The 14226-nt window shown below is 43.6% G+C and overlaps 1 protein-coding gene across 1 annotated transcript in view; it reads right to left on the bottom strand.

The window, feature by feature from the left end:
• Positions 1 to 2436, bottom strand: part of LOC117303084 (procollagen galactosyltransferase 1-like) — a 49213-nt gene extending 46777 nt beyond the window's left edge. Inside the window, exon 1 of the mRNA XM_033787157.1 lies at positions 1976 to 2436. Coding sequence (XP_033643048.1) covers positions 1976 to 2319 — 344 coding nt within the window. The 5' untranslated portion in view covers positions 2320 to 2436. The remainder of the gene's footprint in view (positions 1 to 1975) is intronic.
• Positions 2437 to 14226: the final 11790 nt, after the last annotated feature.

Genomic DNA, 14226 nt, shown 5'->3' with positions numbered 1-14226 from the left:
GGTTTCAGATAGTTCCTCTGATGTTTAACCCCGGGGGAGGGGAGGTGTCTGCCGGGCCCAATGCAGCAAAACTTTTGTCTGGCGGCTGATACTTGTATTTATAAAGAGTAGTGCATAGGCCTATTGGTCATTTCTACTTGGGTCGTTCCTCTGATGTTTGACCCCGGGGGTGGGGGGGGGGGGCGGTTGTCTGGCAGGCCTAATGCAACCAAATTATGAATCCAGGGCCACAGCCTAAACAGCATACACCTTTTCAGCCCTACAGCTGGTGTTGTTTTTACATTAATGGGCTTTTAAAGTTTGAAAAAATACCACGACAACGCGCGGGGTCGGTCGTGGAGGCGGAGCTCCAAAAAGGGGAGGTTTAAGCATATTTTAAGAGGCTGTATCTCGGAAACGATATGGAGTATGGATTTAATTTTTGGTGTGTGTTCATTTTAGCCATATAGTGGAACAGTTAGACAAAGTTTCATGTAAATCTGAGCTGATTTGACTACTGGTTAATTTCAACCCATAGGTTTGTACAGTAAATATTTGGGGGAGGGAGTGTCTAATGCAGCTGACAATTTGTCTTGCGGTTGAGTATTTTTTACTTAGTATCATGTTAATGACCATTTCCACTTGGTTTCATGTGGTACCTACAATGTTTGATTCAGCCCATTATTTTGCCTCTTTGTTGGGGGTCCATGCGCCAAACGCAGCGGGGGGTCCCCGGCAGACATGCATCTGACTATGTCAGGTTATCCACTAAATGTTCCTGTACTCAAATATTGGTACCTCGTTCCTTTAACCAAAGTGCTCTGGGCTGCCGGTCTATACACTTGCCCGTTCAAATGACAGTTTTATACTTGTCAATGACTTTAACATTCACGTTGACAATCAACACGACACTGAGAGCATTAATTTTGCAAAAATTCTAGAGTCTGCCGATTTGGTACAGCATGTGTATGGTCAGGACATACACTCGATCCTGTCATCACCAGAGCAGGCTCAGACCTCTTAATAATAGAGCATATTTACATAGGTCCATTCTAGTCAGACCTTGCTGCTGTTTTATTCACTTGTCGCCTCGATAAACCTTCAGTGCCGGTCAAGAAGGTGCATTACAGGAAACTGCGCGATATCAATCTTGAATTATTTTCGGAGGAAATTTGCACCCCCCTCTCCACAATAATCACTGAATATGACGCATCCCATCAAGCCAGTTTATACAATACTACGGCTTGTGCAAACTTGCAGGGTCCTACTACTTGCCGTCAACTCGCCGTCAACTCACTTGCGCCGTCAACTCGCCGTCAACTCCTCTAATATACATTTAAAATCCAAAAAAGAAGCATAGAACTGTAAAGTATCAGCTCAAAGAGAATTCGCGTTAGTTTTAGGTCATATTTCGGAATAAAATTTGAGTTTTTTTCTCGTGAAAAAATTATCTCTAAGCAGCAAAACCGTCGGCCGCCATCTTGCTTTTTTCACATTGATTAGTCTTGGCCCAAGATGTCAATGATTGGTACTTTTTTTTATTAACACAAAGTCGTTTTTGTGAATGAATTTTTACCAAAAACCATGAGAAATATGTAGTTTAGCCCAGACTTAACACTTCCGTGTCCCTTTTATAGATTTTTCATGTAATCTTAATGAGTTGACGGCACGAAAATGAGTTGACGGCGAGTTGACGGCAAGTAGTAGGACCGAACTTGCATACATGCACCGTTGAAATCTAAGGCAATTCCTTTAGTTAGACAGAACATTACATACATACAAATAAATACATACAAAAAGGCCATTGTATAGCGCCACTACGTCAAGAACGCAGCGTTTTAGATAGAATACAGACAATGTTTGATACACTTCTTAAATGTTCAAAGAATATTGGGGATACGAGATGATCATCTAGACCAACTTCCCGATCCAAAACAAATTCAATGCAACGTGTCACTTTTTAAAACAATTAGGAAACATGCAATGATTTGCCTACCATAATGAAATTCTATCCTTTGGATATTGCAGGCGCTCCAAACAACCAAAAAAGGTTGCCAATGTATGCTCCTTGTTTCTTGCTAGAATTGGAATAAGAACTGTTGGATGTAACGTCATCATTTCTCTCGATCCTGGTTCTGCTGGTTTAGATACTTCGTCATGTTCTTCGATGTTCCAAGAACGGTTCGACGTCGAGTCATCTGAAACTGAGGATCCCTGCGCTGTTCCCTTCCCCAAAATATGTTGGATACGAAGAACGAGCAATATCGTGAGAATTAACAACTTCGTTACGGAATTTTGCTGTCGGGGCATGGTTACTTTGTTTCCTTCCTCCATGAACATTTATGATGAATGCTTCCAACAAAAACTTTGACCGCCGGCCACCGGATGCCAAAGTTTTTGCACCTCACTTTGTAGACTTTTTGTCATCTGAGCTATATCCTAGAGCAAGCTCTGAGATCGCGGTATTTCTCCGCATCAGCCATGAAAAACGCCCACAAGAGGGCGCTTTTTCTGGGAGACTTTTTGCCAATCACCAAGAGAGGGCGCTCGTCACCAGGTAGTCGAGAAGTTTGACAGAGCTGCACAAACGTTGACGTGTTGAGGCAGTCGCATTATTCACACCGAAAAGACACCGCTGTAAACCCACCCGTATACACTGTGCTTACTGTGTGTATTCACACCGCACGACCAAACCATACACCGTCACATCGCTCAACGCACACCGCACGACTACTGTGCACAAGTCATTCGCACGTACCACTAATGCTAGGAGTCCACTGGGCCAGCACCAGTTTGTGGTGCCAGTTTGCGCCAATGCAATTTACTGTGGCGCCTAGTGTCACCAATAAAATGCCTAGTGGCGTGTAGTTGCTCAAACTGCCTCCCAACTGACTCGGGTGGCCCGTAACGGCACCAAATTTGAATGTGGCGGCAAGAAAATTTCAAAATGTTTGAAATTTTCGTCGCGCCACTTGCATCAGCAATCAGCGCCAAGTGGCACCAACTGGCGCGAACATATCCCCTTTGGCGCAAACAATCTGCCTATTGGAATCCACTGGAATGTAATGGCGCCACATGGCGCCACTTGGCACCAAGTGGCACCTTATCAAAATGGTAAACATTTAGTAGAGATGTTCTTCATACAGCAGCTGAGGAGGGTCTGAACCAGGTAGCCGATGGCCGGTATTAATTAATATAGTCGGCAAGTTATTAAGTAGCGCCAAGCTGCGGCAAGTTCAAACCAATTTGGCGACCTTTGGCACAAACTAATCACCAAGTGGCGCAAAGTAGCCGTCTATTGGCGCGAATGGCGCCAACAGTGTGAATTTTGGAATCAATGGCCGCGAACTGGCGCAAACTGGCGCAACATTTTGGAGCAAGGCAGGTGGCATTTAGCGCACGCCATATATGGCGCCCAGTTTATTCCACTTAGCGACACATGCCGAGCGGACATTAATTCGGCGCCACAGCATCCACTACGCGCCAATCACCTAATCTTTGACGCGAACTGGCACCAACTGGCGCTGGCCCAGTGGACTCCTAGCATTACCCGCATAAGGAGGCCGTCGGCCTGATGGCCGACGCATGCGGATAGTATTAGCGTCAATATTGTCGTCAGTATTTGCGACATAGGGCCCATGTCGTGAATATTGGCGTCAATATTGGCATCAATATTTGCGACTTTGGGCCAAGTCGTGAATATTGGCGTCAATATTGGCGTCAATATTTGCAACTTGGGGTAAAAGTCACGAATATTGGCGTCAATATTGGCGTCAATATATATTTGCGATGTCCCTTTAAAGCCACCATAGGATAGTGTACGGGGCATCGTGTCGTGCGATGTGGTTACACACATTTTACGCACAGTGTATACGCGTGGGTTTTTATAAAGCGGCGGTCTTTTTTTGAGGGGTCGTGAGTTGTCGGTATTTAGTGCAACCTCCGTGCATTACTTTGCCAAGAAAAAAAACAAAAATCTCTACTACTGCGTGTTTTGTGTGTTTTGGTTCAACACAATGCCAAACACGTCGCAGTACCAAATTGTTCTGGAACAGGACGGACTGGACATCCGTTCCCAAAAGATAAAAAGCAGTGTGCTGAATGGCGAGTAGCTATCCGTAGAGTAAGAAATGACAAGGGCCGACCTTGGTGGTCAACTGCCCGGGACATGGTTTGCTCGAAGTACTTTTTGGAGACGGACTACGACAAGTATGGAAAATGTTAAGTTTCACTTTTGGATGCAAAATTAATTTGGATGCAAAATCAGCATTAGGACTAGGTCATGCCCTATCTCTAGTTAGTTAGAGCATGGTTAGAGAGTTAGTTAATTCCAGGTTCTAGTTAATTGCCCTTTCCTGTTTACTCTGCCTCCTTAAGCTGTTTTATTGCACCCCTGTACATGTAGTTTGTTATTTCTTAGAAGTCTTTTGTTACATGTTTGAAAGCAGTTCTTAATTCTTTGGTATGTGTAGTATGCAGTGCATTGTATATTATAATCAGATAGCAGCCTGGCAGCGCAGGGAGCACGTGTTCTAGCTCTCTTCTTCAAGTTTTGATTTTCTTCACTATGTAATTTTGCCTGTTTCAAGTATATACTGCTATGTTGGACTCGGTATCTTAAATAAAGCCATTTTGATTTCAATTTGTAACTTTTCTTTGGCACTGTGTTTGGGTTTTAGTTTTACTCTAGTTTAGTTTTGGTTCTTGAGTCTCAGTTAAATATCTTGGTTTAGGTTTGACTGGTTTAATTTAAGGTTTATAAGAAAGAAAGTTTAGATCCAGAGTTCGGTCTAAAGGATTTGATTTATAGTCAATAAAGTTATTTTTTGTTTTTGTTTGTTTGAATTGAGAAACCTACATTTTGAGTCACTGTTCCTGTTTTTGTTTGCATCTCCTCGCGTCTGTTCCCTATCCGATCTTGGTTTTTCTCATTTGTTCAAGCGAGTGCCCCCATAGGTAGCATTTTTAATAGGTTTTTTATTCTTCTTCAAGCTTCTTTTTCTAAGTGTACCCTTTTTCCCGGTACAACTACAAATACTGTAATGTGGCTTTTGTTTTAACTTTTACAGGCTTTAAACTGCAGCGAAAAAAGTTGAAGAAATATGCAGTGCCAAGCCAATTAAGTGTGGAAACGGAAACCCAAACCAGCTGCCGCAGCCATCGAGCAAGTCGTTTGCTAAACGTTGTACATAGAAGACTGAAGATTGATGTACTCAAGAGCATCTACTGGACATTGACATTTTTGGTGTGATCTCAACCTCGCAATGGAGGTAATATGTTGAGCGTGACGAAGAGGGGGTACATCATCAAGCTACTCAAACTATAGAGAAAGTTCTCTATGTTCAAACTGACACACTTACCGGGTGCAAGACTACACATCTACCCACACCCAAACATACAATAAGTTAAAGGGATTCACCATTGATGACTTTACTAATGATCAAATTGGAGTACAGTACTATACAGGGTTGCAAGATTATCTAACTTTCTTTGATGTACTGTCCTCATTAGGTCATTGTGCCTACAAGTTGAAGTACATTAATAGCATAAGGTCATGTTTATCTGTACCTGATCAACCTTTTTTTGACATTGATCAAGTGTAGGAGACATACACCAAATTTCGAATTAAGCCGATTGTTTAAAATCTGTGAGTCAGAGGTGTACAACATTTTCACCACATGGATAAGGTTTATGAATCTACAATGGCGCGAAATAAACATATGGCCAACAAGGGACACAGTATTCTGTTATGCTCCTTCTGATTTCCATATAGGAAATTTCCAATTACACGCACTATTCTGGATGGGTTTGAATTTTCATCGTACACAAATCGCAACACTGCAAAAGCTCTTGTGGGTATAACACCAGGGTGGATTTCACAAAGGTAGTCCTAACTTAGGACTAGTCCTAGGCAATGCTAAGAGATAGGACCAGTCCTAAGTACTAGTCCTAGGCAATGCTAAGAGATAGGACCAGTCCTAAGTTAGGATGAGTGTCCTAACTTAGGACAGGCCCTATCTCTTAACATTGCCTAGGACTAAGATTGTGAAATCTACCCTGGTGGTTTAATGTTGTATTCTACCTCATAACCGCATAGCACTTCGGCCTAACGTGAGATTGCACTTTGAGAGAGTTCTTTGTTAAAAGGAATCCTCTCCCTATATAAGTGAGCCCCAAGGTCCAAACCCCAGTGCATTTTTGTGACCGGTAGTATTCGAGGATGTCTACACAATTATCTTCACACAATCTTGGCCTACTCGACGACCCTTCGGACTTCGAGTTAAGCGGCACGGTGTCAACTGTTTGCCCGTCTACTTCGATCTCTGACTCCGGTGGAAATCCATCGGGTGGAAAGGCAAAGCCGAAGCCAAAGAAAATGACCAACAAATCATAAAAAGCCGGGGTCACTCGACAAGAGTTTGGGTGTCTACAAGAGCTCGGGGAATAACCTTTTTATTTTTCGAGCCAATTTAGCGTGATTACTTCTTACGGATACCCCACCCGAGTGTGCCGGTGCAAATTTGAACCCCGTCACTGTTATATTTTGGCGGTAATCGACGATTTTTGGTCAAATTATGACGTCTCTTTTGCACCAAAAAGTTGTAATTCCCAAGGTTTTGCGAATTTTGCATGACTCCACACAGAAAAGTTGTTCTGGGTGCTCAACTTGGTCGATTTGCACTGGCAAAACGCGATTTCCAGAGTTGACTATTAAAAAAACAAGATTGCCGCTCTTCCCTTTCCCTGCCCGGGGAATAAACTTTTTAATTTTCGAGCCACCCCGAAAAGCCAAATTAGCGTGATTACATCTTGCAGATACCCCACCCGAGTGTGCAGGTGCAAATTGAACCCCGTCAATGTTTTACTTTGGCGGTAATCGACGATTTTTGGAGAAATTATGACGTCCTTTTTTTTTTTGACCAAAAAGTTGTAATTTCCAAGGTTTTGCGAATTTTGCATGTCCCACACGGGAAAGTTGTTCGGGATGCTCAACTTGGTCGATTAGCACAGACAGAAAGCGAATTCCAGAGTTGACTAAAAGAAAAACAAGATGGCCGCTCTTCCCTTTTCCCTGCCCGGGGAATAAACTTTTTAATTTTCGAGCCACCCCGAAAAGCCAAATTAGCGTGATTACTTCTTGCGGATACCCCACCCGAGTGTGCAGGTGCAAATTTGAACCCCGTCAATGTGTAACTTTGGCGGTAATCGACGATTTTTGGTCAAATTATGACGTCACTTTTGCACCAAAAAGTTGTAATTCCCAAGGTTTTACGAATTTTGCATGACTCCACACAGGAAAGATGCTCAACTTGGTCGATTTGCACCGTCAAAACGCGATTTCCGGAGTTGACTATTACAAAAACAAGATGGCCGCTCTTCCCTTTTCCCTGCCCGGGGAATAAACTTTTTAATTTTCGAGCCACCCCGAAAAGCCAAATTAGCGTGATTACTTCTTGCGGATACCCCACCCGAGTGTGCCGGTGCAAATTTGAACCCCGTCAATGATCTACTTTGGCGGTAGTCGACGATTTTTTGTCAAATTATGACGTCACTTTTGCACCAAAAAGTTGTAATTTCCAAGGTTTTACGAATTTTGCATGACTCCAGACAAGAAAGTTGTTCAGGATGGTCAACTTGGTCGATTTGCACCGTCAAAACGCGATTTCCAGAGTTGGCTATTAGAAAAACAAGATGGCCGCTCTTCCCTTTTCCCTGCCCGGGGAATAAACTTTTTAATTTTCGAGCCACCCCGAAAAGCCAAATTAGCGTGATTACTTTTTACGGAAACCCCACCCGAGTGTGCCGGTGCAGTTATGAACCCCGTCAATGTTTTACTTTGGCGGTAATCGACGATTTTTTGTCAAATTATGACGTCACTTTTGCACCAAAAAGTTGTAATTCCCAAGGTTTTGCGAATTTTGCGGGACTCCACACAGGAAAGTTGTTCAGGATGGTCAACTTGGTCGATTTGCACCGTCAAAACGCGACTTCCAGAGTTGACTATTAGAAAAACAAGATGGCCGCTCTTCCCTTTTCCCTGCCCGGGGAATAAACTTTTTAATTTTCGAGCCACCCCGCAAAGCCGAATTAGCGCGATTACATTTTGCGGATACCCCACCAAAATTGTGCCGGTGCAAATTTGAACCCCGTCAATGTTTTACTTTGGCGGTAATCGACTATTTTTGGTCAAATTATGACGTCACTTTTGCACCAACAAGTTGTAATTCCCAAGGTTTTGCGAATTTTGCATGACTCCACAGATGAAAGTTGTTCAGGATGCTCAACTTGGTCGATTTGCACCGTCAAAACGCGATTTCCAGAGTTGACTATAGAAAAACAAGATGGCCGCTCTTCCCTTTTCCCTGCCCGGGAATAAACTTTTTAATTTTCGAGCCACCCGAAAAGCTAAATTAGAGTGATTACATTTTGCGGATACCCCACCCGAGCGTGCCGGTGCAATTTTGAACCACGTCATTGTTTTACTTTGGCGGTAATCGACAATTTTTGGTCAAATTATGACGTCACTTTTGCACCAAAAAGTTGTAATTCCCAAGGTTTTGCGAATTTTCATGACTCCACACAGGAAAGTTGTTCAGGGTGCTCAACTTGGTCGATTTGCACCGTCAAAACGCGATTTCCAGAGTTGACTATTATCTTCCTGGTAGATAATGGGCTACGTGAGGAACAGGCAGGTTTCAGACCGAAACGCTCCTCCCGTGCAGAACAGATCTTTACTCTCCGTCGCATAATTGAGAAGAGCCAGGAGTTTCATGTGCCTCTTGCAGTCAGTTTTATTGACTTCAGTAAGGCTTTTGACAGTATTCACAGGCCTTCCTTGTGGGGAATACTCCTTTCATATGGCATTCCGGAAAGGATAGTCAAAGCGATAGGAAACATCTATGACAACTCCCGCTGCCGTGTTCAGACCGAAGACGGTCTCAGTGACTGGTTACAGGTACTAACTGGTGTGCACAAAACGCGATTTCCGGAGTTGACTATTAGAAAAACAAGATGGCCGCTCTTCCCTTTTCCCTGCCCGGGGAATAAACTTTTTAATTTTCGAGCCACCCTTAAAAGCCAAATTAGCGTGATTACTTCTTACGGATACCCCACCCAGGTGTGCCGGTGCAATTTTGAACCCCGTCAATGTTTTACTTTGGCGGTAATCGACGATTTTTGGTCAAATTATGACGTCACTTTTGCACCAAAAAGTTGTAATTTCAAAGATTTTACGAATTTTGCATCACTCAACACGGGAAAGTTGTTCAGGATGCTCAACTTGGTCGATTTGCACCGTCAAAACGCGATTTCCAGAGTTGACTATTAGAAAAACAAGATGGCCGCTCTTCCCTTTTCCCTGCCAAGTGAATAAACTTTTTAATTTTCGAGCCACCCCGAAAAGCCGAATTAGCGTAATTACTTTTTGCGGATACCCCACCCGAGTGTGCCGGTGCAAATTGGAACCCCGTCGACGTTTTACTTTGGCGGTAATCGACGATTTTTGGTCAAATTATGACCTCACTTTTGCACCAAAAAGTTGTAATTTCCAAGGTTTTACGAATTTTGCATGACTCCAGACAAGAAAGTTGTTCAGGATGGTCAACTTGGTCGATTTGCACCGTCAAAACGCGATTTCCAGAGTTGACTATTAGAAAAACAAGATGGCCGCTCTTCCCTTTTCCCTGCCCGGGGAATAAACTTTTTAATTTTCGAGCCACCCCGCAAAGCCGAATTAGCGTGATTACATTTTGCGGATACCCCACCAAAAGTGTGCCGGTGCAAATTTGAACCCCGTCAATGTTTTACTTTGGCGGTAATCGACTATTTTTGGTCAAATTATGACGTCACTTTTGCACCAACAAGTTGTAATTCCCAAGGTTTTGCGAATTTTGCATGACTCCACAGATGAAAGTTGTTCAGGATGCTCAACTTGGTCGATTTGCACCGTCAAAACGCGATTTCCAGAGTTGACTATTAGAAAAACAAGATGGCCGCTCTTCCCTTTTCCCTGCCCGGGGAATAAACTTTTTAATTTTCGAGGCACCCGAAAAGCCAAATTAGCGTGATTACTTCTTGCGGATACCCCACCCGAGCGTGCCGGTGCAATTTTGAACCACGTCATTGTTTTACTTTGGCGGTAATCGACAATTTTTGGTCAATTTATGACGTCACTTTTGCACCAAAAAGTTGTAATTCCCAAGGTTTTGCGAATTTTCATGACTCCACACAGGAAAGTTGTTCAGGATGCTCAACTTGGTCGATTTCCACCGTCAAAACGCGAATTCCATAGTTGACTATTATCTACCTGGTAGATAATGGGCTACGTGAGGAACAGGCAGGTTTCAGACCGAAACGCTCCTCCCGTGCAGAACAGATCTTTACTCTCCGTCGCATAATTGGGAAGAGCCAGGAGTTTCAGGTGCCTCTTGCAGTCAGTTTTATTGACTTCAGTAAGGCTTTTGACAGTATTCACAGGCCTTCCTTGTGGGGAATACTCCTTTCATATGGCATTCCGGAAAGGATAGTCAAAGCTATAGGAAACATCTATGACAACTCCCGCTGCCGTGTTCGGAACGCAGACGGTCTCAGTGACTGGTTACAGGTACTAACTGGTGTGCACAAAACGCGATTTCCGGAGTTGACTATTAGAAAAACAAGATGGCCGCTCTTCCCTTTTCCCTGCCCGGGGAATAAACTTTTTAATTTTCGAGCCACCCTTAAAAGCCAAATTAGCGTGATTACTTCTTACGGATACCCCACCCGAGTGTGCCGGTGCAAATTTGAACCCCGTCAATGTTTTACTTTGGCGGTAATCGACGATTTTTGGTCAAATTATGACGTCACTTTTGCACCAAAAAAGTTGTAATTCCCAAGGTTTTGCAAATTTGGCATGACTCCACACAGGAAAGTTGTTCAGGATGCTCAACTTGGTCGATTTGCACCGTCAAAACGCGATTTCCAGAGTTGACTATTAGAAAAACAAGATGGCCGCTCTTCCCTTTTCCCTGCCCGGGGAATAAACTTTTTAATTTTCGAGCCACCCGAAAAGCCAAATTAGCGTGATTACTTCTTGCGGATACCTCACCCGAGTGTGCCGGTGCAGTTTTGAACCACGTCAATGTTTTACTTTGGCGATAATCGACGATTTTTTGTCAAATTATGACGTCACTTTTGCACCAAAAAGTTGTAAATCCCAAGGTTTTACGAATTTTGCATGACTCCACACAGGAAAGTTGTTCGAGATGCTCAACTTGGTCGATTTGCACCATCAAAACGCGATTTCCGGAGTTGACTATTAGAAAAACAAGATGGCCGCTCTTCCCTTTTCCCTGCCCGGGGAATAAACTTTTTAATTTTCGAGCCACCCCGAAAAGCCAAATTAGCGTGATTACTTCTTGCGGATACTCCACCCGAGTGTGCCGGTGCAAATTTGAACCCCTTCAATGATCTACTTTGGCGGTAGTCGACGATTTTTTGTCAAATTATGACGTCACTTTTGCACCAAAAAGTTGTAATTTCCAAGGTTTTACGAATTTTGCATGACTCCAGACAAGAAAGTTTTTCAGGATGGTCAACTTGGTCGATTTGCACCGTCAAAACGCGATTTCCAGAGTTGACAATTAGAAAAACAAGATGGCCGCTCTTCCCTTTTCCCTGCCCGGGGAATAAACTTTTTAATTTTCGAGCCACCCGAAAAGCCAAATTAGCGTGATTACTTCTTGCGGATACCCCACCCGAGCGTGCCGGTGCAATTTTGAACCACGTCATTGTTTTACTTTGGCGGTAATCGACAATTTTTGGTCAAATTATGACGTCACTTTTGCACCAAAAAGTTGTAATTCCCAAGGTTTTGCGAATTTTCATGACTCCACACAGGAAAGTTGTTCAGGGTGCTCAACTTGGTCGATTTCCACCGTCAAAACGCGAATTCCATAGTTGACTATTATCTACCTGGTAGATAATGGGCTACGTGAGGAACAGGCAGGTTTCAGACCGAAACGCTCCTCCCGTGCAGAACAGATCTTTACTCTCCGTCGCATAATTGAGAAGAGCCAGGAGTTTCAGGTGCCTCTTGCAGTCAGTTTTATTGACTTCAGTAAGGCTTTTGACAGTATTCACAGGCCTTCCTTGTGGGGAATACTCCTTTCATATGGCATTCCGGAAAGGATAGTCAAAGCTATAGGAAACATCTATGACAACTCCCGCTGCCGTGTTCGGAACGCAGACGGTCTCAGTGACTGGTTACAGGTACTAACTGGTGTGCACAAAACGCGATTTCCGGAGTTGACTATTAGAAAAACAAGATGGCCGCTCTTCCCTTTTCCCTGCCCGGGGAATAAACTTTTTAATTTTCGAGCCACCCTTAAAAGCCAAATTAGCGTGATTACTTCTTACGGATACCCCACCCGAGTGTGCCGGTGCAAATTTGAACCCCGTCAATGTTTTACTTTGGCGGTAATCGACGATTTTTGGTCAAATTATGACGTCACTTTTGCACCAAAAAGTTGTAAATCCCAAGGTTTTACGAATTTTGCATGACTCCACACAGGAAAGTTGTTCAAGATGCTCAACTTGGTCGATTTGCACCATCAAAACGCGATTTCCGGAGTTGACTATTAGAAAAACAAGATGGCCGCTCTTCCCTTTTCCCTGCCAAGTGAATAAACTTTTTAATTTTCGAGCCACCCCGAAAAGCCGAATTAGCGTAATTACTTTTTGCGGATACCCCACCCGAGTGTGCCGGTGCAAATTGGAACCCCGTCGACGTTTTACTTTGGCGGTAATCGACGATTTTTGGTCAAATTATGACCTCACTTTTGCACCAAAAAGTTGTAATTTCCAAGGTTTTACGAATTTTGCATGACTCCAGACAAGAAAGTTGTTCAGGATGGTCAACTTGGTCGATTTGCACCGTCAAAACGCGATTTCCAGAGTTGACTATTAGAAAAACAAGATGGCCGCTCTTCCCTTTTCCCTGCCCGGGGAATAAACTTTTTAATTTTCGAGCCACCCCGAAAAGCCAAATTAGCGTGATTACTTCTTGCGGATACCCCACCCGAGTGTGCCGGTGCAAATTTGAACCCCTTGAATGATCTACTTTGGCGGTAGTCGACGATTTTTTGTCAAATTATGACGTCACTTTTGCACCAAAAAGTTGTAATTTCCAAGGTTTTACGAATTTTGCATGACTCCAGACAAGAAAGTTTTTCAGGATGGTCAACTTGGTCGATTTGCACCGTCAAAACGCGATTTCAAGCGTTGACAATTAGAAAAACAAGATGGCCGCTCTTCCCTTTTCCCTGCCCGGGGAATAAACTTTTTAATTTTCGAGCCACCCGAAAAGCCAAATTAGCGTGATTACTTCTTGCGGATACCCCACCCGAGCGTGCCGGTGCAATTTTGAACCACGTCATTGTTTTACTTTGGCGGTAATCGACAATTTTTTGTCAAATTATGACGTCACTTTTGCACCAAAAGGTTGTAATTCCCAAGGTTTTGCGAATTTTCATGACTCCACACAGGAAAGTTGTTCAGGATGCTCAACTTGGTCGATTTCCACCGTCAAAACGCGAATTCCATAGTTGACTATTATCTACCTGGTAGATAATGGGCTACGTGAGGAACAGGCAGGTTTCAGACCGAAACGCTCCTCCCGTGCAGAACAGATCTTTACTCTCCGTCGCATAATTGAGAAGAGCCAGGAGTTTCAGGTGCCTCTTGCAGTCAGTTTTATTGACTTCAGTAAGGCTTTTGACAGTATTCACAGGCCTTCCTTGTGGGGAATACTCCTTTCATATGGCATTCCGGAAAGGATAGTCAAAGCTATAGGAAACATCTATGACAACTCCCGCTGCCGTGTTCGGAACGCAGACGGTCTCAGTGACTGGTTACAGGTACTAACTGGTGTGCACAAAACGCGATTTCCGGAGTTGACTATTAGAAAAACAAGATGGCCGCTCTTCCCTTTTCCCTGCCCGGGGAATAAACTTTTTAATTTTCGAGCCACCCTTAAAAGCCAAATTAGCGTGATTACTTCTTACGGATACCCCACCCGAGTGTGCCGGTGCAAATTTGAACCCCGTCAATGTTTTACTTTGTCGGTAATCGACGATTTTTGGTCAAATTATGACGTCACTTTTGCACCAAAAAAGTTGTAATTCCCAAGGTTTTGCAAATTTGGCATGGCTCCACACAGGAAAGTTGTTCAGGATGCTCAACTTGGTCGATTTGCACCGTCAAAACGCG

Source organism: Asterias rubens, chromosome 19, assembly GCF_902459465.1.
Source record: "Asterias rubens chromosome 19, eAstRub1.3, whole genome shotgun sequence".
NCBI lineage: Eukaryota > Metazoa > Echinodermata > Asteroidea > Forcipulatida > Asteriidae > Asterias > Asterias rubens.
Note: the sequence above shows the minus strand (reverse complement) of the source record. Positions and strands in the feature narration are given on the sequence as shown.